The following is a 24,789-nucleotide window of genomic DNA, read 5'->3' on the forward strand; positions in this document are numbered from 1 at the left end:
AGTCAAAAAAATAACAACTTGCTTCAATGACAAACAGGTTTGTCTTTTAAAATGATGAACATATCGTCTGCCTCTCACCCGTCTTGAAAGGTCCTGTTTTCTGTCTTTCGTTTGGCCATTTTTCGTAAGGGGTTTATTACATGTGAGTTAGGCGATAGTTCGAAGAAGCTAATGAAAGTAAAGAGAGGAGGTGGGGGTGATTAGCGGGCTGACGGGCCGGCGCCAATGCATTTGCAAAGCATTCTGGGATTTGTAATATTAGTTGTGCATGCGCTATACTGGCGCAGCGGCCAGCGGGCCAGCTCTAATACATATTTGATATGATCTTGCGGGCCAAATATAATTATATCACGGGCCAAATTTGGCCCGCGGGCCTGAGTTTGACATGTGTGCCTTAAGGCAACCACCAATATATGAATCATGGCTGAAAGGACAACTTAGTGACCCTCAGGTACTTAGGTTACAGCACTGGAAGTCAATAAATGAAATAATTGCAGTTTAAAACTCATGTTTGCATGCCACCCTTTACACTCAGTGTAATTTCTGGAGGGGGTGAGGCTTGCATTTTCTTCCTTCGATGCACATTGCATTGATCCCACGTGTATTAATGCACAGAATCCTGCAAGAGAGCCCACGTGCGACTGTTCAATGTTTCCTGCTGGACACCATTAGCCAATCGCCGTTCGCTCAGGTGGCGTCTACCCCGCCTCCTGCTCCTTGATGGGCAGCGAAAGTGTCCAATCGCCCTCTTTACCCCGGGCCCCTGTCGGCGAGCCTCCTTCCCCGCGATCGACGTGCGGACGCGCCAATCGGTGCCTTTCCTCCGCCCAGCCGCAGGGTGACGTATGATTGCGTGGAGTATGCGTTGGCCCTATGACGACCAATGCTACGGAGAGCAAACCAATCAGGGCCGGGCGAAGGGCGGGAGCGCGCTTCACCTAGGAGTATAAAAGGCCGGACGAACATGACGGCACTTCTTTTACAAGATGGCGGAATGTATGGAGGTAAGTGTGGGGTGCGAGGAGGGGGCTTTTCGCAGGAGGAGGAGTAGGAGTGGGGGGAGGGGGGGAAATGGCGCCTGCCTTGAGCCGGTGGAGTGGCAGCGCGTCGTGGGCCCGGTGAGAGGACAGCGGGGAGGCGGGGGCCTGGCGGTGGGAGGGGCGGCAGCCGAGGCGGGACGGCGCGGCGGCGGCAAAATGGTGGCGGCGTGTGGCCGGGCCCTGGTTACCGGTCCCCGAGGAGGCTGACTCGGGCCTCAGGGTGGGGGAGGGGGGGGGACACAGAATAAATCAGTGAATTCTGGAAGAGGGTTGGGGGCTTGGGGCGAGTGGGGGGCCTGGAAGAGCCGACACGAGGCGCCCTCCCCACATCAGCCCCCTCCCCCGCCCCGGCCTGTCTCCCCCGCCCTGTCTCCCCTCCCCCGCCCCCGCCCTGTCTCCCCGCCCCCGGCCTGTTCCCCTCCCCCGCCCCCGGCCTGTTCCCCTCCCCCTCCCCGCGCCCCCCCCCCCCCGGCCTGTCTCCCCCAACCCGCCCCCCCGGCCTGTTTCCCCCTCCCCGACCCCCCCCCCCCCCCCGGCCTGTCTCCCCAACCCCCCCCTGGCCTGTCTCTTCCCCCTGCCCCCTTGGCCTGTCTCTCCCCCTCCCCACCCCCCATCCCGTCTCCCCCCCCTCCCCTGGCCCGTCTCCCCCCCCCCCCCACTTTTTGTTCATCCATGAGCCTGATTTAGAGTTTCTTAAATGTTCCAACCTCCACCACCACTCCTCGCAATGCATTCCAGGCACCCACAAATCTCTGGTGCTTTTTTTAAACAAAACTTAGCCCTGATATTTCCCCTATACTCTTCTGCCTTTGTACTTTCCTAAACTTTGTGCAGATGTCCTCTGGTGTTTGTTGCTCCCATCCTGGAATAAAGATACTGGCTGTGTACTTTGTGTATGCACCTCATAATCTTGTAGACCTCTCTTCGCTCCAAAGAGAAAAGCCCTAGCTAACCTTGCCTCATGGCCTTTTTTCAATGTTGGGAACATCCTAATAATTCTCTGCATTCTCTCCATGTTCAGGCAATAAATCTGATGTTATTACTTCGATTATCTTTCCTGTAATGAGGTGACCAGAATTGAACACAATTTTCTAAGTCTGGTCTCATCACCTCACAACTCCTGAACTCATCCCTCGACTAGCATACTAATAGGCAACTCAACAATCCTATCCATCTATGTGGCAACCATGAGAGATTTATGGAATTGGACAATAGGTGCTGGAATAGGCCATTCAGTCCATCAAACCAGGACAGCCATTCATTTCCTCTGTGCATCCACACTGTTAAGTATCCCACCATTAACCATGTATCTATTCTTCCTTCAAGTTTGACCTTCCAAATGCATCACTTTCACCTATAACTTTCCAAAATGCATCACCTCACACTTATCCACATTAATCTTCATCTGCCACTTTTTTGCCGAACATTGCATCCTGCTTATTTCCTGTTGTAACCTTCAACACTATCCACAACTCCTCCAACCTTCATATTATCTGCAAACATAGTGACCCATCCCGCTACATCTTTTGTTATGTGGAGACTGGGAATGTGTGAAGATTGTTGTCCGTAAGACAAAGGAATAGTATATTTGGCCCTGCCATTTAATCATGAAATTTTTTTCAATCCACCAAATCACGCCCAGGGGAAACCCATGGTGTCACAGTGAGAATGTACAAACTCCACACAGGCTGTGCCAGTGGTCAGGGTCAAACCCGGGTTGCACATGCTGTGAGGCAGCGACTACCAATTGTGACCTTGCTGCCCAAATAACTTTTTTTAAGTTTGTCTGCAAGTTCAGCATTACATTTCTTTTTGACTATTACTGCACCTGTTCATGACCCCTCTGTTCCACGTTCATGGATCCAAGTCTTTTAGTTCCTCAATTCCTTGCTTTTCACCATTTAGAACGTGCTTTCTGTTTGGTTTCTTGGCTTACGTTGGATGACCTCACCTTTGTCAACATTCAAATACATTTGCTACTTTTTGCCTGCTCATTAATCTTTAATGTTTTCATCTACAGTGCTGCTTTGCCTTGTCGTTAGCTGATCTCCAGTGCTTTGTGTCTGCCCTTACTATCCAGCACCTATTTACACTAATTCCATTTTATTCTCCTTGCATCCCCATCAGCTCCTCCCTACGGGGCAATTTAACGTGGTCAATTAGCCTGGCAATCTAAACATGTTCGGCTGTGGGAAGACACCCACATGCTCGTGAGAGTGCGCGCAAACTCCATGTAAATAGCACCAGGTCAGGTGCTGCAACTGTGAGACAGGAGTGTTCTGAGCTGCTCCACTTGGATGCCCCAAATTGTTACGAGCAAATTTATCATCTGAATTAATTACACTGGACAATTCCTTTCAAAATGTTGACTTACTGGGAAAAAAAATGGGGGATCATTAGACAACTGCAATCTGAACACAAGGGTAATTTTAGATCAGTGGTTTCCAACCTTTTTCTTTCCACTCACCTTAAGCAATCTCTTACTGATCACAGAGCATCTATAGCATAGGGGAATACTTAAAGTGGGACGTGAGTGGAAAGAAAAAGGTTGGGAGCCACTGTTTTAGATTAACTGCATCACGTACAAAGTTGGATAAACATTAAATTTTATTGAATTAAGCAAGTTTAATCGCATAACGATACTGACACATTGCACTAGTTCAACTGACCTAAAAATGTTTTGCCATTGCTTTTCATTTATACTCAGCATCTGATGCCTCTTGTGTTGCGTTCAGCAATAGTCGGCCGGCGAGCGCTTTTCCATGATTGCAATGTCCTGGTGAAACCTGTCAGCGTGTTTTGTCACTGGCTGCACCAAGATCAGGGAAGAAATCCAATTGCAGAAAGTGAATTTTCAATGGCGTGTTTTGAAGTAGAAAGATATGTGGAAATCACAAAAGAAAGATTTTATCTCTCTCTCACTCTCTCTTCTTCCCCCCCCCCCCCCCCCTCCCGGAAGGAACCGTTGAGTACTTTCTCATTGTCCCTTTTATCCTTTTATGTTGCTCTGTGAATTTTATGGCTAACTCGATAATTTTATTATTATTCCACGAGTTTTACTTTTAGCTCGCTGTCTATCTTCAGTGCCTTGTAAAAATTTGTACAGATAGCATACCTCTGAAATTTCCCTGTCAACTGGTTTCTGGCCTGCCTTTTTCAAATCCAATCTGCCACCTGATCAGCTGAAATGTTTAACTTTATGCCCCATGCCTCTAATTAGCAAATATCCTCAAGGTATTTTGTCAAAATGCCCTAATATATATTCTCTAGTTTCTCCAATTTCTCTTCAATCCTTCAGTTTGAAATATGAGAGAACTTCCAAAAATTATATTATGCATCTCCAATGTTCTTAATGACATTGACATGAAACAACAAGAAGGAAAATGTCCTGCTATTGAGCATTTAGCTCTCTCTTGCTATTATTTTTATTCTTTTATTTCATTACTAATTTGCTCAGTTTAGCGAAGTTGTTTTCCTAGATTCAGTTCTTTTTTTGATGTACATAGTGTGCATCGTTCCTCTAATATCTAATGTGGGGCGGGCAACCTTTTACCATCAGTAGGCCAGATGCTGTGTCAGTAGTTGAACGGTGAGCTCGAGAGGGTGGTGGTGGCAGCATTAAACTGGGAGGGGGGGGCCATAAATTTGGATCACGGGCCAGGGGCATGCGGTGATCTTGCCTCTGCAATCCCCATGGGTGCCTTGTTCCAGGCTGGGGAAATTTGGATCGTGGGCCGAATGTGTCGCACGGGCCATGGGTTGCCCACCCCGACTACTTGTGATTTAACTGCTTCTTTTACCTTTAGTGATGTGTCTTAGTGCTTTGTTATTCTTAAAATTTCTCTAATGTAACTACATTTTCAATTGGTTTTGAGGCTCTTTAAATACATTGTTGCTAAGGAAGTTGAATTATTAATATATCCTTTTTCTTTTTTTTCTTTTGTCTTTTTTTTTCTTTTTATATGTGGGGGGGTGGGTAGATTGAAATTATTAATATATCCGAATTAAATTTCAACAGCTTGAATTTATATTCATCTTATGCAGATGTCCCCCTATGAAACACATTCCATGAATATTCATTAGGGAGGTCAAGTAGAGGGAGAGGTTTAAATTTAGGAATGCAGCATGGTAACAGGCCCGCTGTCTGTGTCGCCCAACTACATTCCATTGACCTACAACCTCTGGTGTGTTTTGAACGGTGGGAGGAACCCAGAGGAAATCCACGCAGACATGGGGAGGAGATGCAAACTCCTTACAGACAGCGGCGGATTGGAACCTGGGTCACTGGTGCTGTAACAGGGTTGCTCTAACCGTCTGTCCTTACGCTGACCATACTGTTTAGAAGAAGAGTTCTTGACTTATGCGTGGTTTTGTAGGCCATTATTGCAAGAATGCACACGTTTGGAGGATACATCTGAGAGGTATAGAGATAAGATTCCTTAAACAATTTGAAAATGAGGATTTTAAAATCAACTAATGGGGTCTTGTTCTTTTCTGTATTTCTTTGTGAATAAGGAGTTTTCTTATGAGAAAGGAGGACTGCTCTTAATCCCGTTCAGCCTGATCTATATCAGTCCATCTGATTTGATTTCAGGTTACCTCACTCCCTGGTGTTCCAGATAGCAGTGCAGCAGCCAAGGCTGAGGCCGAGGACATGACCTCCAAGGATTATTACTTTGACTCCTACGCGCACTTTGGAATTCACGAGGTGAGAAGTGAGATTTAGACGTTATTCCATTCAAATAAGCAAAAGATTTTCCGTTCTTGTACTGGAGGTATTTCGTGGGTACTGACGAATGGACTTTCAGGGAAACTTTGCATTTGAAGTGTTCAGCTCTGCATTTCTAGATGGGTGATAAAGATCCTACTTGAGTTGGGTCATCTGGTGAGCTGGCCAATGCTTATTTCTGAATGGCCAGTCAGTGTTTTTGAGAAGTTTTAATTATGCATCTAGTGGGAACTTGCTTTCTGGACAAAGCACTTGAAGATATAGCGGTATGAAAATTGTAATGGCCAAGTGTGGATTTATGAAGTAATTTCATTTCTAGCAGAAGTAACGTGTTCCATGGCTAAACTGGTTCCTGGTTCTGCTTTTTTTGTGCAGTTACAGCCGAATAAATATCAGTGGGCAGATTTTGCATTTCAGTGATCAATGTATACAGAGACAGGGTTCCCAGACTGAGACAAGGACTTTGCTTTCAAAAGTTAAAAATAATTTTCTTCAGAGGGTAGTGTAAATCCATGGTATCAGGCACCCATGGGGATGGCAGAGGCAAATAGGTGAACTTTCCTGTTTCCCAAAATGCGCTCTTGTCATGCCTCTCTTCTTTCTTTGGCTTGGCTTCACGGACGAAGATTTATGGAGGGGTAATGTCCACGTCAGCTGCAGGCTCGTTTGTCCGATGCGGGGCAGGCAGACACGGTTGCAAGGGAAAATTGGTGGGTTGGGGTTGGGTGTTGGGTTTTTCCTCCTTTGTCTTTTGTCAGTGAGGTGGGCTCTGCGGTCTTCTCCAAAGGAGGTTGCTGCCCGCCGAACTGTGAGGCGCCAAGATGCACGGTCAATGTGGCAGTCCTCTCTAACACAACCTGAATTAAGAATTAAAGTTTATAAAAGGTAAATTGGAACCCCATTCACTGGCGCTGTAATCGTGCTGTCATTATAATGACCCCCCCCCCCCCCACTCAAATTTACAGATAAAGGCCTTACAAATATAATAACTTTTCTAATAAAGAGAGACTCTTTCCAAGGTAGGGATAGGGAGACATTTTGGGAGAGTCAACCGGCGGCAAGCGACATCGGCTGGCTCTTCATCCTGGACGAACTATATGCATGACAAGATCTGTACATTATTAGATGTCCAGGAATTGAGATGCAGGGGAGTGGTGTTGAAATAAAATCTCATTGAATGCTGGAGTTGAATAACCTGATTCAATTTCTTGTGTTCTCGTACTGTACTTCAGAGGGTAAAAGAGTGGGCCATTTACTGTACTTCAGAGGGTAAAAGAGTGGGCCATTTAAGCTTGCCAGCAGGAAAGAGGGATGTTTTCAGCTTGAGCAAGGGCTAAACTGGGTCCTGGTCGTGGACCTTTTGTGGCTTGTATGATGGCTTTCTCCTCCACTCTCTCACAGGAAATGCTGAAGGATGAGGTTCGCACTTTGACGTATAGAAATTCAATGTACCACAACAAGCATCTCTTCAAGGATAAAGTCGTCCTGGATGTGGGAAGTGGAACGGGCATCCTGTGCATGTTTGCAGCGAAGGCTGGTGCTAAGAAGGTCATTGGGGTAAGGATCATACCCAATTTCTCTTGAGTTTGTCCCATTTGAAGGCAGTCCTGGCTGTCTTGTACATAGCCTTAGCCTAGTCCCTGTGTACTCAGCACTGCAGAATGTCTGAATTTGGGGCCATCAAGCATTGTTGTATCCAAATGGCTTTGTATTACTTCAAGCCAACAATGTCATCTGAGTGCAGTATTTTTAGTACAGTGAATTTTGTGATCTTGGAGTAAAAGTCTGCAGACACCATGACTGAAATAAAAACACTGCTGGAGAAACTCTGCATGTCAATCAGTGTATTTTATAGACCAAAGATAAGGATACATAACCAAAAGATTTGGGCTTGGTAAAGATGCATAACGTTTCGAGCTGAAACCCTTCATCAAGGTATGTCACCTGAACTGGTCGCCTGCTTATAGCTTCATGAAGGTCTCGAGCACGAAACGTTGGCTATGTATCTTTTATCTTTATAAAATACACTGTTTGACCTGCTGAGTTTCTCTGGCCTTGTGTTTTCACTTTGTTATCTTGGAGTCAGGGTGACTGTGTGCCATCCTTGCTAAGTGAGCCTGTGGACTAAGATTTGTGGTTTGTTGGCAGTTCTCAAACAGCAACTATGCATCCCAAGCCTTGCAGGGGGAAAGGCACCTGCTTGAAAGATAATGCTCAAACTGCAGAGTCAAGAATTGAGTCGGTCTAATGCCTCGCTGTGTCCAGTTCTGATCTCCTTGAGGAAGGCTTTGGAGGCGATGCACCAGGTGATTCCAGAGATGGGTGGGGTTAGGTTAGCCTATGAGGGGAGATTGAGTTGTCTGGGACTGTACTCACTGGAATTTAGAAGAATGAGAGGGATCTTATAGAAATGTATAAAATTATGAAAGGCATAGATAGGATGAAGTTAGGCAAGATGCTTCCATTGGTGGGGAAGACTAGAACTAGGGGGAACAGCCTCAAGATCCATGGTAGAAGATTTAGGACAGAGATGAGGAGGAACTGCCTTTCCCAGAGGGTTACGAATCTATGGAATTCGCTGCCCATTGGAGCAGCGGAGGCAACCTCAGTAAATGTATCAAAGGCAAGATTGGATAGATTTTTACAAAGTAAATTAAGTGATATGGTGGGGGGGGGGAAGGCAGGTAGGTGGAGATGAGCCTATCGTCAGATTAGCCATGATCTCATTGAATAGTGGAGTAGGCTCAATGGGCTGGATGCCCCAATTTGTTCTTAAAATCATCGATAGCTTTATCTCTGTCTATTTTCCAGTGTTCCTTGATTGGTTACTTTTTGGTCATGATGACCCAATCACCTACTGCTCAGCCACGCTTGATTTTTACAGGTGCTCATTGCTGTTTTGAATAATCTTCACAATGAAGAGTCGGTGCTCTGGTTGCATTTTTTAATTCTTGCATATTTACATTTTCATTCTAGGCTTTAATTGATGTTCGATATCCACATTTTAATTTTGCTAGAAAACAGAAAATTCCTGTTTCATTTTTACAAAAGTGCTTTGTTTATATATATATTGGCAGATTGAGTGCTCCAATATCTCGGAATATGCTGAGAAGATCATCAAAGCAAACAACTTAAACCATGGTGAGTTTCCACGATACGGGGGCTTCCTTGGGTTCTGGTTGACCTGCTGTATGGATATCAGAGTTTAACCAAATTGCTGCATAAAGCTTTTTTCAAGATGGTAAAATATTTTGTGTTCATATGGACACAGTCTATATTCCATTAGTTTAATTATGGGTTGTGTTTGGCTGAATATTTGAGATGGGAATTACAGCAATTGTATGTATGATATTGGTAGCTTTAGAAACCAGAAGTGCATGAGAAGAGAGTCTGCAGGTGCTAGAATCTGGAATAAAACTTGGAGGAACTCTGGCTCGAGCGGGAGAACAAGTACGGTCAATGTTTCGGGCCAGAGCCTGCCTCGAGTCTTATTGAAGGCTACAAGCCAAAATATCAACCATTCTTTTTCTCCCGCTGACCCGTAGAGTTCCTCCAGCAGGGCTTTTTTGCCACAGATTTTGACTTGTGGAGAAGTGGGCTTGCAGACTCTTCTCAGGAATGACACCCGGGGGCTGCCTGCATTGTGCTTGCTTTGTGTGCATTGTAAAGCTTTTACAGGCAAGTCGGTCAGTTTTTTGGTCTGGAAATGCCAGTTTGAGTGCACTTGGTTTGCAGCCGCTTGGTTCCTGGCCAAGAGCTAGTCTGCTAGTCCTGGCTGTGGGTTTACAGCTGGGACTTTCTGTTCTCAAGTGATGCTGTGGGTGGGATCATTGATTGAGATAGGATTGTTTTCTCTTTTGATATTATGGCGCTGCTCATAATTTACTTGCTTCATGAAAAGAGTCAAAAATCCAGAGCCAGAAATATTTGGCAGGAGAGGTTGATGGGTGTCAAGAAACACGCCAATGAAATAATGTATTTTAATAGTGTATGTGTGTGTGTGTTTTTAAAAACCAGAAATTGATTTTGGTATTGAAAAAGAAACTCTGTAGATGCTGTGGTTGAGTGAAATACACAAATATGCTGGAGAATTTTGCATTTTAACTTTAGGCATACAGCACGGTAACAGGCTCTTTCAGCCCACGAGCCCATGCCGCCCAATTGACCTACTATCACTCACCCCATACATTTTGAACGATGGGAGGAAGCTGGAGCATCTGGACGAAAGCCACACAGACGCATGGAAAACGTACAAACTCTTTATGGACAGTGTGGGATTCAAAACCCAGTCCCGGTCACTGGCGCTGTAACAGCGTTGCGCTGACCGTGCTGCCTGTGGGTGCGTCGAGGCCTTCTGAGTTTGCGAATTGAATTTGAAATTGAGCTTGGCCCTCAGGCTATTCAGTGATCCATACCAAGAGAGTCCTGGGAATGGTCTAAATGGATTGATCTATTGTGATCTGTTTACCTTGGCTTTCTCTGTGTGTCTCATGGTTTGCAAGGGTCTGCTTTGTACTATTGCCTGAGCAAATTCTCAAGTTACAACTGTAATATCCTGAGGTGCTGAAGTTGACTATCATTTGTAACCCTTTAGGCATCAGGGTACCCCATGACATTGATATAAAATTCTCTGAATGGCATTTGTATAATTTTAGTTGCTGACTTCGGTGTACGACAACTTATTTTACACTCTTCAAGGAAATAGAACTTTAAGATATAACATCCTCCTCAAATAAAAAGTCTTTCCCAAATGCATGGTGAGTGGAGGATCAAATCCATTCTTTCTGCATAGTCTCCAGGTTTGACCGCGATGGGAGTACTCAGTGGTTGTAATTTCTTGGGAGCAATGATATTGCCACTAAATGCAGTGGTCATAAAAAAAAGGTAATTGCTTAAAAGTAGAACCTCTACGAGCCTTACTAGTTCTGAGTTTGCTTTTTTATTAATTATTCCATCTGTTGTGATAGATATATCATGTGGTTCAGTAGTGCATTATTTTTACTTCCTAGCAAAAGTTTATGTGCGATCGCTATCTTAATAACCAGGTTCATTATAGATGGCAAAAAAGGGCAGCGCGGTTAACACAACGCTATTGCAGTGGTAGTGAATGGGGTTCGAATCCCACACGGTCTGAAAAGGACTTGTATGTTCTCCCCATGTCTGCGTGGGCTTCCTTCTACTGTTCAGGAACATATGGGGGTTAATTGGGGTTTTTGGGCTGGAGGGGCTTGGTACTGTGCTCTGTTTGTCTTTCTATTTCCCAATCTATGCTAGAGTAATTTGGCGGGGCTGGGAAAACTGGTCGTTTATGAATGTATTAATTGCTCTATCCTGTTTTAGTTATTACGATAATCAAGGGTAAGGTGGAGGAAGTAGACTTGCCAGTGGAGAAGGTGGACATTATCATTAGTGAGTGGATGGGCTACTGTCTCTTCTACGAGTCCATGTTGAACACGGTTATCTACGCACGGGACAAATGGCTGGTATGTGCTAAGCCCATTGGAATGCAGATTAATATTGTGTCACAAGATGTTGGAGTATAGAGTCTGATCTGCCATTCTAATCTTGAGCTGATCCATCCTCCCACTCCTCATCTTTCTCCCCATAACCATTGATTCCTTGACTAATCAAATAGCTGTCAATCTCTGCCTTAAATAGACCAAATGACATCGCTTCAACAAACATCTGTGGCAACAAGTTCCGCAGACTCACGACCCTCGGGCTAAAGAAATGTTTCCATCTCTGTTTTAAATTGACAGCCTTTTATCCTGAAGTTGTGCACTCTTCACCTAGAATCCTCAACTCTGTCCAGGCCTTTCAGGATTTGAAGTACCTCTGAGGGTTCCCCCCACCCCCCCAATCCTTCTGTACTCCCAACAAGTACAGTCCAGGAACCAACAATGCCAACCCTAAATTCCTGGTATAATTCTAGTAAATCTTTTGGAGCGTCTCTAATGCCAGCACATTTTTTCTCAAATAAGCACCCAAAACTGTACACAGTACTCCAATTGAGGTCTCACCAGTGGTTTATCGTAATGCAGTATTGCATCCCTGCTCTTGTATGCTATTCCTCTCGAAATGAATCCCACATTGCAATCACTGCCTTCATCAACTCAATCTGGAGGTTAACCTTCAGGATATCTTGCATGAGGACTCCCAAGTCCCTTTGCACGTCAGAATTAAGTATGAATCATTGCAGCTGGCGGTCTGATTGGCTTCCTAACATGGAAACAGCACTCAAGTGAAGTGCATTTGTCAATCTCAGCTAGATTTTGCCCCATTTTCCTTTCTCCTTTAGAAATAATGATTCTCCTGCATATCTGCTTTCATAAATCAGAGAAGGTAACAGCCTAAAAGAAGGCCCTTGGCCCCCTCAGGTCTGTGGTTCATGAAGTACTGGTTAAGTGCTACTTTCAAAACCTTTTGAATGCCATTATCTTTCATGCACAGAACCTGATTTTGTGACATGTTGCGAGGTTTGGCCCCAAGAACATGGCTTCTCTAACTCTTGCTTGCACAGCAGACGACATCGACAATGTTGGGTGGATTGTTTGACCACTGTAAATGTACATCAGTTCTCATGAAAACAAATCGGGCTGCTATTCCAGGCAGTGCAGATGTGGTATAGAGCTAACTATTTCTCAGCTTTGTCAAGTAAACGGTAACCGTTCAAATTTTGTATCAATGAAAAATTAAACATTTGTCTACGTATGAATTAAAATACTGTTGTATTTTCAGGGAAATGGTCTTTTATCTTTATTTTCTCCCAAAAACCACATTCCTTAATTGTGATGTTGCTTTTAAATGCAAGTGTCTCTTCTACCTCATTCTTTGGGCTCCATGAATTGTTAGTTTATTGACATTTATTTGGGTTATAAACCAAGGTTATAGTTTAGAATTAACACCAATATATGCAGTTGCTACCTCAGACATTGCTCAGTTGAGGTGGGCTTCTTATCTTTTTCACTGATTGAAATGTCCTTTTTTCAGCGACCAGATGGCCTAATTTTCCCTGACCGAGCTGCTTTGTACGTCACAGCCATTGAGGATAGACAATACAAGGATTACAAGATCCACTGTAAGTTTGCAAAGTGATGTGCATTTTATAGGGGCTGCCTTTGGATTGTAGCTAAAGTCCATTCTATGTGGTAATTTTGGGCAAAGCTAACTCCTACGAGGAGCAGTCAGAAGTGGGAATTTGGATCAACTTCCTAGCTCACATCTCAGCCCTAAAAATATTCAAGTCCTTGATCCAAACCCTCATTTGGCTTACTTATCTGTACCATGTTCACTGGCACACCTCATAGAGTGAGGTCAGTGGGGGGGTCTACAAGCAAGTCCTCACTCATTTTCAAGTTGGCTTGACAGCCAGAAACCCTGAGGTCTCCACTTTCATGAAAGTTCATGGCCTTCAGGCGTAGTTTTATGAATGCCCGGGTGTTTTTTTTAAGTCCTTCGGCTGCGCTAATGATTTTAAATGCTTGAACAGTAACATTGCAGTGACTGACTGTGTGGCCTTCGATTCTTTGAGAGGGGAATTTCTTGCCTAGAATAGGTCACGGTTGCAGTTTTACCAGAGTAATGCTATCCTGTGGGGATGCCAACCTAAATTTTCCTCCAGTTTCTGGGGTGGAGCATGGTGCCATCAGGATGAGATATTTCAGTCAGTTTTACAACACAAAACATGCCCTTCTTCATCTACAACAGCCAAGTTACTGTGCTAGTCCCATTTACCTCCCTCAAAACCTTTCATTTCAGATTTATTAACAGAGTACATTACATGACATCACATGCAACCCTGAGATTCCTTTTGCCTGCGGACGCAGTAGAATTACTACTAATTGGTAGTGCAAAGAATAAACTGTACACACTGTAAACATGTAAACAAAGAACTATATAAACAAACTGTTCAATACAAAGAGAACAAAAAGAAAATCAATGAGTCCTTAAATGAGTCCCTGATTGAGTTTGTCGTTGAGCAGTCTGATGGTGGAGGGGGAGCAGCTGTTCCTGAACCTGGTGGTGAGTCTGTGGCACCCATACCTCTTTCCTAATGGCAGCAGCGAAAACAGAGCGTGTGCTGGGTGGTGTGGGTCGTTAATGATTGCTGCTGCTCTCTGACACCAGTTTCCCCTGTCGATGTCCTTGATAGGGTTTTGTGTTGTCCTGGGCTGAGATCACTACCTTTTGGAGGGCTTTATGCTCAAGGGTATTGGTGTCCCCAGACCATGACGCAGCAGTCAGCACATTTTCCACCACTCTGTAGAAATCTGCCAGGGTTTCTGGTGTCATACCAAACCTCCGCAAACTCCTGAGGAAGTAGAGACGCTGACGTGCGTTCTTCATGATGCCATTAGTGTGTAGGGTTCAGGAAAGATCCTCACCCTCTCCACCTCTGATTCCCCAATGATACTAGATTGTACACCTTTTGCTTTCCTTTACTGAAGTCAACCATCTGCTCCTTAGCTTTGGCAATACCAAATATACCAATCTAAAGGCTTAAACCTACCACTTCCTCTAGTTCCACATCCCAACCACTCTTGCTTTAAGGATTCCCCCGGCCCACTTTAAATCTTTCACTTTGCCTCAAGTCTCTGCCCTCTAATTTTAGACTCCCCTCATGTGGAAAATAGACTGATCATCTTATCCATGCTTCCACTGTGCGAACAAGGGAATCAGAACATGATTACCAAGCAAGCAGTATAATTTGGGACTTGAGTGGGGAGGATCTGCAAGGGTATCATTTTGTGGTTAGTGGTAACCTGCCCAGTTTGCTTTCATGCTGCAGGGTGGGAGAACGTCTATGGTTTTGATATGTCCTGTATCAAGGATGTGGCCATCAAGGAACCATTAGTGGATGTGGTGGATCCCAAGCAGCTGGTTACCAATGCGTGTCTCATCAAGGTTAGTAAGTGAGTGTTGCATGTGAAGTTCTCTTCCAGATGGGGAAATGGATAACATGTCAGAGAGTAGACAGCATTGGAAAACTTTGACAGGAATGAATGTGCAATGTACAGACAGTCCTAACATCCAGACCACTCGGGGATTCGGTTGGCTGGATTCTTGGGCAGAATTTTTAAAGTTCAAATTTAAAGAGGAATAAAGAACAGCTAAATTTTGATGGTTTATTAACAAAACATTTTTCACATAAAATACAAAGTATTAAAAAATGTCATTCATTTCTGCATCTGTGGCACTCATGCATGCAAAAACCCGCTAAATTTTAAAAGTTTGAGAGTTTTCAAAAAGTAAAGATTCTTGGGTGATATGGATTTCTGGCATCTAGATTTTTGGACTTTTACTATATCGCTATCGAGTGCGATCAGAAGGGCTTTGCAGGAGTTAAATGGGCGGGGGTGCGTGGTCTAGCTAGCAATGGGTGAGTGCATTTCTGTCCTGTGACTGAATTCTCTTTCCATTCAGGAAGTGGACATTTACACAGTGAAGGTAGACGACTTATCCTTCACGTCACCTTTCTGCCTTCAAGTCACACGCAATGACTACATCCACGCACTCGTGGCATATTTCAACATTGAGTTCACCCGTTGCCACAAGAGGACAGGGTTCTCAACAGGTACCGTCTGCCCCTCAACTAATGGCTCTTTTGACATTTCAGGCAGGCTGAATTTTGCGATTGTTGGTCTGGATAAAGCACTACTCCCAAGCTGCTAGCAGGAATTAGCCTTGTTTTCCCATTCTTCCTATGTACCTCACTACTTCCATCCTTTACAACAGGGGTGGATGGCCAAACATTTTTGGTTGTGGGCTACATGCAGAAAAATAAAAGGAGCTATGGGTGAAACGATATTAAGCCCAAAAGTTTTCAAGTTACGCTGCAAGAAAAACTTTTTAAACCAGAAAATCCCTGTGCCATCGAAAATTAATTTTTTATCTAACTAACTATATGTTTCTTGAAGTGCTCACTTATAACAGTATACATTTCTTTATCTGCTGCTCTTTAAATTATTGCAATAGAACTATTTAAAACTCGTTCAAAAAGCTGTGTCCAAAATAAAAACGGGGGGGAGGGGGGGGATTCAAGAAAGGGACCAGGCTGTCTCCAGCATTCCTCCACATCTCTCAGTGAATACAGTTCATGGCCCAAGCGTCCATCTTTAATGAACATGTAAATCTGTAGATGGGCTATAAAAGTTAACAGATTCCTTGTAAATTAAACACACTTTCCCGTGACTTCTGTGGAAAAAGTACTCAATTCCTCGGCGTGCCTGAAATTTTAGGCACTCCCTTGCTATTGTTAACTCAACTGAGGTAAGGATATTTTTTTTAACTGAGGTAAACATTTTCATTGAGAGCCAGTCTCGTAGCTGTTCAGAATTAACAGTGACATCTAATGGTGAAACCAAGAAGTGCACATTCCACATACAGTGCAATTTATTGTTAAAAACTATTCTGACTGACCGTATTCAATCTCATTTTTAAAATTCACCCTACCACTGGGAAATGGACAGCGAGCCACAGTTGGCCTGGGGACTGTCATTTGGCCAACCTTTGCTGGCTCATCACTGCCTTCAGTCCCTACCATCTACGTATTTAATTTCCCTACATCCCTGACGTTATTAATATCAACTATTGAGATTGCCACGTTGGCTAAAGCAGCCATACTCAATAGGGGCCATATGCACCACCTTCTTCCCCTTCTCCACCTCCCCCCCCCCCCCCCCCCCACCCTGCGCCGAAAGGTCCCAGCACATTTAATGGGGGGGGGGGGGGGCATGAAGTGAAATTATAAAATGTTTGTTTTCATGTGGTCGGTAGAAAAGTATGGAAGAAGCCAACTAAATTTGACTGCTTTGCAGGGAAGGGGGCCCATAAACATTGAGTCGAGTCCGAAGGGGGCCATAGACCTTAAAGGTTGAGAATGACTGGTCTAAAGCCTTGTCTTTTTTGGAATTTGCCACCCAAGACTCCCCCTCCTCCTCTGTCCACTCCCTATGGTGGTGAACATATCAGTGAAGAGTTGCAGTTGGCCACTCAGCCCCTGAAGCCTGCCTTGCCTTTTAATAAGATTCTGGCTGATCAGATTTATCATAATGTTTACATCCTTACCACGGCTCTGTCTGGACAATATACAAAATGTCTGCTGCTCCCCATCCTTTAGGAGAGAGTTCCAAAGGACACACAGTTTTTCTTCCCCCCCCCCTCCCTGTTTTCTACTCCTGGTCTCGCTCTGATACTCTTCTGCAGCATTTTTGCTTGTGGTTTATGCCCAGGTGCTACATGGCGTGGTACCTTTATGAGGACATCACCGTCCTTCTCGGTGGTGACTTTACCCAATGTCTCCCAGCGTGTTTGTGCCACTGGGCTAACCTGTTTGTTCATCTGTAGCCCCCGATGCTCCGTACACTCACTGGAAACAGACAGTTTTCTATATGGAGGACTATTTGACGGTCAAACGAGGAGAAGAAATCTTTGGAACAGTTGGCATGAAGCCCAACGCCAAGAACAATGTAAGTCCAGAAAGTGTCTCCGTACCCAAAACATGAAAGTGTACGGACACCACGGTTGAAGTAGAAACACGATCTGGAGAAACGCAGCAGGTCAGTTTATGTAGCAAAGATAAAGATACATAACTGACATTTTGGGCTTGAGCCCCTCATCAAGGTAACTTTGATGAAACATTGGTTATGTATCTATCTCCGCTACATAAAGTCCACTGCTTGGCCTGCCGAGTTCCTCCAGCGTTTGGTTTCATTTTATCCCAACCCCATGTTATTGCTGCACTATATTTGAAGTACTGAAGTAAAGGTGCTACAGGAAGTGCCAAGTGGTATTTCACAAGGATGTCATCTGAACCGAGCCTTTGTTCTAGAAATGAAAATATTGTTGGCCTTTCCTGTTAATCCAAGTGAGCAGTGGCATCGAGTGGGGGGGCGGGTTTTATTGGCAGCCAGTGGGCTGATCCTCTCACCACTCTCCCCTTCTTCCTTGATTTGATTTCCTCTGAGTCCAAAAATCCAGTCTAAATTGGCTGCTCTGGGCACAGAGAATTCTAGAGCAACGCAATCCGCCAAACCACGAGGATTCTTCCCATTCCTGTTGGTTCCCTTCTCCCTTGTGGGGGGGGGGGGGGGGGAACAACCTTCTCCGTCGGGTGTGGGGAGAGTGGACCTTCTCCGTCGGGTGTGGGGGGGTGGACCTTCTCCGTCGGGTGTAGGGGGGTGGACCTTCTCCGTCGGGTATGGGGGGTGGACCTTCTCCATCAGGTGTAGGGGGGGACCTTCGCCGTCGGGTGTGGGGGGGGTGGACCTTCTCCGTCGGGTGTGGGGGGGTGGACCTTCTCCGTCAGGTGTGGTGGGGGGTTTGGCCCTCTGTCGGGTGTGGGGGGCTTGGCCCTCTGTCGGGTGTGGGGGGCAGGGGCCGTCCCCATTTGGCGGACACTTCCCACACCCCCATTTGATGGGAGGTGACATCCCCCAACCCTTATTTGGTGGGACGTGACACCCCACCCCTGGCTCTGAGCAATCTAGTAAATTTCCGCAATATTGGGGGTGGGTTATACTAAAGCATGCCATTTTTTTCTTCCTCAGCGAGATCTTGACTTCACCGTTGACATTGAATTCAAAGGCCAGCTGTGCGATATGTCCAGTTCCATCGACTACAAGATGCGTTAGATCCTCCTCCACCCACCCCTCCAGCCATCCACACCGTTCACATTGCATCATTTGCCACTATTGTAGTATCCGATATGTAGATAATCTTGTTTTTGAAAGAAAGTGTTATCTTGGCAGTGCAGCCAACTATTCATTAAGTCAGTTATCATCCATCAGCATGGGCTGTGGGGTGGTGAGAGAGGGCATCTAGGACAACAGTTGCCACTTGAGTTACTCAAACCATCCTTGCGCTGCTTTGCTGTTTTGTTTGCTTTTCAAGCAGAAACATTTTAATGCAAATTCCTGATTATGATCCATTTTTTCTGGGTGGGGAGGGGGGAGAGGGTTGGTTAAGATTAGGTCTAGGTTTCCCACGAATTGAGCAGAATTATTTTTAAAAAAGAATGGTACTTAGATTTCTGTGAATTCTTTGACAAATCATTTATCAGTCAACCGATTCTGGTGGCACGTCTTTCCAAGCGGATCAGAATTCTACATGCTCCCTTAGTAACTTAATTGGGACCCAGTTACTGTTTGGAGAGCTTTTGTCCAGTGGATTGCATCTCAAAAAACGTGCAGAAATATGAAAAGTGGACATTACTGCAGAAGCGATCTTCAGAGAAGAAGGCAGGGTCTGTATACACGGTGATCCAACTTATACAAATACATTTGGTGGTTGATCATCATTTTCTAAACTCATTTCCAGTGTGGAGAATCAGAGATGCACCTGTCGTTTCTGTTGCACCTTTTGTCTTTTTTTGTTAGTGAGGTCTTGGGATTTTTTTTTAAAGTAGGAGGGGACAATAACAAGACAGACACTCGGTTGTTGACAAGGTGATCATGTCCTGAGATTTGATTGACTGCTAGGTTCCTGGTCCCTCTTGTGATTAACTCTCTTCATCCTCTATAAAGTACCTCAGCATAACTAAATTTAAGGTCTTGAAGTTGAATCGTTTTTTCCAGTGACGCCTCTTCATTAAAATTGTCATTACATTTGAAATTTCCACCAGAGCTACAAGCTTGGTGTTTCTCAAGGAATTGCTTCATAATCTTTCAGCAGCTGTTGGATGACTCAAGTCCATTGCTACCTTTGTGGCTACTGCTCATTTCTCCTCTGCACAGGACTCGACGTCACTTCTTCCTCTGCGCACAGAGCCTCCAGGTCCGAATGGGTGTGGCAAAGGTTCACGACAGCCTGCTTGTCTTGCACATTGCAAGAGTCCACGTTACTGTGCTACTTGGCACAGTTCAGCTCAAGGCTTCATAATCGTAACTCTAGCAAATTAGGCACTCGGTTAATGAGAGTTTGCTGGCATATATTTAAAAAAATCTGAGCATCTGAAGCTCGGGGAGAAAAAAGGATTGAAGCTGCTTTCAGCAGGGGAGGCTCTTTTTAAATATTGCCTGAGAGTGGTACCCTTCGGTGTCTCATTAAATTTCCACTATCAGATGGTTGGGGGAGGGGGGGTGGGGGAGCAGAACTGAGATGTTTCCCTGTGGAAAAATCTCCCTTTCCTTCCTCCTGCCCCCAACTTGTGTTTCACAGGTAAAGGTTGTAGCAGGTGTGGAGCTTAAAATTAAATGTTACAAGTACAAAGTGGAGTGAGTTCATAACCTGTGAAAGTAAAATAGCAATATCATGAAGAGTTTCAGCATAATTCTCCTTGGTTCATGTGGAGAAATGGGTTTTGTTACTTTGGCACAAAACGAGTTTTGGCTTAAAACACTAATGTTTTTGTTCCCCCCCCCCCCCCCCTTTTCCAATTGGTCTGTGCTGTTTCAAGAGCTGGCCTTAGAAGTGGTTGAAATTTACAATTGGTAGTTTGTTGCCCAACCCTCCATTTAAGGCATGCACACTAGAACATGTTTTATCTTTCCAGTGGGGTGTTTCATGTTGACGAGGTCTCCAGCTTGTGATGACAGGGTCCAGTTTCGCTTGTCTGCCTTCATTGTCTAGCAAATACCATTGAACCCAGAGAGCCTTGGCTATTTTATAATTTTCTCCCTGTGACAACTTCAAGTTTGAGCTTAATTTAAACCCCATTGCTTATCCTCATCAAGTTCTGCGTAGGTGCGGTGGCTTTAAGCTCCATGTGGTGCTCAGCTAACCCATTGCTGGTTCCAAAACGATCCTGTCACTTTCTATCTGGTGAAGTTGTCCTCTGGCACTAATATCACTGGTGCGGAGAGGCTTGTGACCAATTGTACTGTTAGTAGGGTGGGGGTGTTGAAGGTGGGTATCTACATATTTCAGTACAAGCCTGACCTGTTGAGCTTTTGCAATGGGTCTGAAAGTGAAATTAGAAACCAGACTGAAATCTTGCTGCCTTGCTATAGGTTTTCTTGATGTGTGGATTTAGTGTTTTGGATACAGACATGATATCTGAAGGCTGTGACCAAGCTTTGAATCGACTGCCAGGAATGCTGCTCGGATACTGTGTTAACCAAGGCATTCAACGAGCTGATCTGCAGTGGGATGCTGGTACTACCATTTACTTGCTGGGGTGAAATTGCACTCCCAGTGTTAACTGAGCCAAGACCAGAGTGGTTTAATGGTCTGCTATGATCCCTCAATGAGTCGCCTATGGTTGCTTCTGAAACCAGGATCAGGCCATCTTGGGGGGGGGATTGGAAGCAGGATTGTCACATCAGATGACAAGTCTGGCCTGGGACCTGAGGAATGAGTTGAGCACTGCAGCCATGTGCTCCAAATTCCTTTATAGCAGGGAGGAGAAATTTGTTCCTGACTCCCTTTACTTCAAAAGGGCAGTTGTATTTTCAAAGCTTTGTTACAGTCATGACTTGTACCTAAAATCTTTTTAAGTATTAGTGTATTGGTACTATCATGTTCTTTTTAAACCCCCCAAAATACTGACTGGCATTGTGGCTGTGTAGTAAATTATGTTTTGTTTTTTATATATGGTGACATTCATTGAGAATAAAAAATTGACTTTGCCCTTGTGAGTTTTCAAGATTCTTTTTATTGTCATGTGATATACTTCAACTTTTGCCTGCTGTCAGGGAGAGTCGTTATGATTATGGCACACGCCTAACAGTAAGAGAAACAAGCAAGAATCACTTCAGAGACGGTGTGGGTGTGTGGTCCTGAAGCTGCAGATTCCTGTTCAAAGCATTGGCAACCCAAGCTCGAGATCCAAACCTTGGCAACAATCAGGAAGCCTTCAGGAGCCCTTCTTGCCCTCAGCACCCCTCTTGAATCCTGCCTCCGGCACCTGGTTCCCGTGAGCTGGTGCGAGTCCTTCGACTGCAAGTCGCCCGCAGCCTTTATCGGTCCTTCAGCCACTGAGCCCATCGCTGGTCCACTGCCATTGTGTCCTAGGCTGTCCTCAATGTGGGGGGGGGGGGGGTTGTTCCTGTTTCTTTGGCAGTTCACTGCTCCCCTGGGTGCAAGCCCTCATGGTCCACTGCCCAGTACAGGTTCGTCTATCGCAGGCAACCTCTGTGGTTGCAGGATGTTTACAAAAAACTGATCAATTTTGTTGCTGAGAGACAAGTCATTTGAAATATTTCAATCTTCCAATGGCGCTTCTGCACATTACCAGCATTTCACTTCAGCCAAACCTTGGTAAAGTAGATATTTCATCTGAATCATCTGACCTGTTCTGCCCACCAAGAATTAGAGGCACCAACTGCTTTATTATTCAGAAAGTCTGCAGACACCAAGATTGAAGTAAAAAAACAATGCTGGAGAAACTTGGCAGGTCCAACTATATAGAAAGATTAAGATACACAACCAATGTTTTGTATCAAGATATGAGCAAAGTGTAAAAAGAAACCCACTGGAGAAGCCCAGCAGGTCAAACCGTATCCTTTATGTAGCAAAAAAAAGCATAACGGACATCTTGGGCTTGAGCCCTTCATTAAGTTGTGAGAATGCTGGCAGGCATCCAAACAAAAGAGTTAAGGGGGTAAAAACAGGAGGTGATAGGTGGAGAAAGAAGGGAGGGGAGAACTGGAAAGAAAAGACGAGCAAGTTTAGTAGAAAGCAGAAAAGTCAATGGGGAGTGTCCAGGTTATTCCTCCAATCTGCAGTTGGTCAGGGAGGGAGACACAATTTGAAATGGTTGGCTACTGGGAGGGTGATGTTGCAAACGGGGAGGAGGTGTTCAGCGAAGCCATCTCCCAATATGCGACTGGTCTCTTGATGTAGAGAATGCCACAAAGGGAACACTGGATGCATAAAGTTCCTTCCTAAAATAGCTGAACAGTTTAAACCAATCAAGAAAAAAAGGACCTCATTTTGAGACTTGGGTTCCTTGGTGCTGCTGAGGAGTTTGCATTCCTGTGATTGTGGGACCTTTGGTTTTCACCAACATCATGCCTTCAATTTCTCTAAAATGGAATCAACTTGACAACCGGTTGACTAGAAGAAAGGGATAAATAGCAACCTAAAGATATTTACTGTCTTCTAATTGTTGCTTGAGTTCAGTGCACTGCTACTTCTATTGTCAGGTCAAGTTGGTTGCCAGCAGCTGAGCATTTTCTTTAAGCTGCCATACTTATGTATAACACTGGGCAATGAAGATTTTGCTTCCTGAATACCGTCGGGTGTATTATTAGGGATTTTGGGCTGCCGATCACGAACATCACTTTAACATTTCCAATCATGTACCTTTTTTGTACAACCTATTTCTGCCATATTTTAAGCAAAACCAATGAAGGGCAACTTTTGTTGTTGACTTCTTCCCGGCTGATCTTGGTACCATCAGAGACGAACATGGTGAAAGGTTTCACCAGGACATTGCCACCGCGTTACGCCTCAGAAATTGAATAGATGGATATCGGATCATTGTTTTAGATGTGAAAAGGATATTGGAACTCTGACTCATTCTATGTGGTCTCATTAAATCTTTTTGGATTTACATTAGTCAATTTTTACAAGTTATGGGTGTTGTTTTTCCATTAAGTCCTGAATTATTGGGAAATTTTGAGAATATAATTCCCAAATAACCTTTATCAGGTTTTCAATTGAAATTTGTTAAATTAGTTTTGGTAACAGCAAGGAAATGTATTGCTGTAACTTGGAAATCAGATATTTCATTAACATTAGGAAGATGGCAAACAGAGATTCAAAGTTGTATTCCATTAGAAAAAAATGTATTCAATTTGAGGGGTAAATATTCTGCATTTTTACAGATTTGGAGCTCGAATAATGGGATTAAAATTAGAAATAGTTCTTTTGAGTCCTCCAGACCAGTGAAGTCTTCCCTAAAAATGAGTAAGGACCTTTGATAGAGAAATCTTTTTCTTTGGATCATTGAGTGTCTTCTGAAGCAATCCAATTCAATGTATAATTATGTTATATATTTTAGGTGTAAGGTTTTAGTTGGGTTAGTAAGGGTTGTTGGGGGAATAGGGATCAGTTGGGTTTTTGGGAGCCCACCTCACTGACAAAAGGCAAAGGAGGAAAAACCCAACACCCAACCAACCAATTTTCCCCTCCAACCGCTGCAACCGTGTCTGCCTGTCCCGCATCGGACTTGTCAGCCACAAACGAGCCTGCAGCTGACGTGGACATTTACCCCCTCCATAAATCTTCGTCCGCGAAGCCAAGCCAAAGAATATAGCATGTATTTATAAGTTCTGTAATATTGATTTATGATTTTATTGTTATAATTGTCATGTACATGTTGATTTTAAATAATTTTTTAAAAAACCATTGCGACCGTGGAAAAGCACGGGATCCATCAGTGCCGGCCAACTGTTGTTGGATACTGACCGAGAGGCATCAGATGCTGACTACAAATGAAAATCGGCAGCAAAACATTTTTAGGTCAGTTGAACTAACGCAACGTGTCAGCATCATGTGATTTTTAAAATGCTAACTTCAATAAAAGTTAATTTAATGTTTTTTGCAACTTTGTACGTGATACAGCAAATCTAAAATTATTGGGGTTCAGCTTGAAGTTGTCGTAATCCCCTTTTTTTTTCCAGGAAGCAAACCTTTTGAAAATATTTACCTGGTGTTATGGAAAACAGCAGTAACTTACTACATAATCTTTGGCTTGGCTTCGCGGACGAAGATTTATGGAGGGGGTAAAAAGTCCACGTCAGCTGCAGGCTCGTTTGTGGCTGACCAGTCCGATGCGGGACAGGCAGACACGATTGCAGCGGTTGCAAGGGAAAATTGGTTGGTTGGGGTTGGGTGTTGGGTTTTTCCTCCTTTGCCTTTTGTCAGTGAGGTGGGCTCTGCGGTCTTCTTCAAAGGAGGCTGTTGCCCGCCAAACTGTGAGGCGCCAAGATGCACGGTTTGAGGCGTTATCAGCCCACTGGCGGTGGTCAATGTGGCAGGCACCAAGAGATTTCTTTAGGCAGTCCTTGTACCTTTTCTTTGGTGCACCTCTGTCACGGTGGCCAGTGGAGAGCTCGCCATATAATACGATCTTGG

The 24,789-nt window shown here is 44.5% G+C and overlaps 1 protein-coding gene across 1 annotated transcript; it reads left to right on the plus strand.

The window, feature by feature from the left end:
• The first annotated feature begins 900 nt into the window (after positions 1 to 900).
• On the plus strand, positions 901 to 21,335 carry prmt1 (protein arginine methyltransferase 1). The gene is made up of 10 exons (XM_069909346.1): positions 901 to 1,004; positions 5,635 to 5,748; positions 7,171 to 7,326; positions 8,847 to 8,910; positions 11,110 to 11,252; positions 12,760 to 12,847; positions 14,558 to 14,673; positions 15,193 to 15,343; positions 17,116 to 17,237; positions 18,318 to 21,335. Exons 1-10 carry the CDS (start codon positions 987 to 989, stop codon positions 18,399 to 18,401), a joined length of 1,056 nt encoding a protein of 351 aa, XP_069765447.1. The 5' UTR covers positions 901 to 986; the 3' UTR covers positions 18,402 to 21,335.
• The last annotated feature ends 3,454 nt before the right edge of the window (positions 21,336 to 24,789 follow it).

This window comes from Narcine bancroftii, chromosome 13, assembly GCF_036971445.1.
Source record: "Narcine bancroftii isolate sNarBan1 chromosome 13, sNarBan1.hap1, whole genome shotgun sequence".
NCBI lineage: Eukaryota > Metazoa > Chordata > Chondrichthyes > Torpediniformes > Narcinidae > Narcine > Narcine bancroftii.

Coding starts and splice junctions, on each gene's coding strand:
- prmt1 (XM_069909346.1), top strand. Junction 11,253..12,759: donor ACGCACGGGACAAATGGCTG/GTATGTGCTAAG, acceptor TCCTTTTTTCAG/CGACCAGATGGCCTAATTTT. Junction 15,344..17,115: donor GAGGACAGGGTTCTCAACAG/GTACCGTCTGCC, acceptor GTTCATCTGTAG/CCCCCGATGCTCCGTACACT.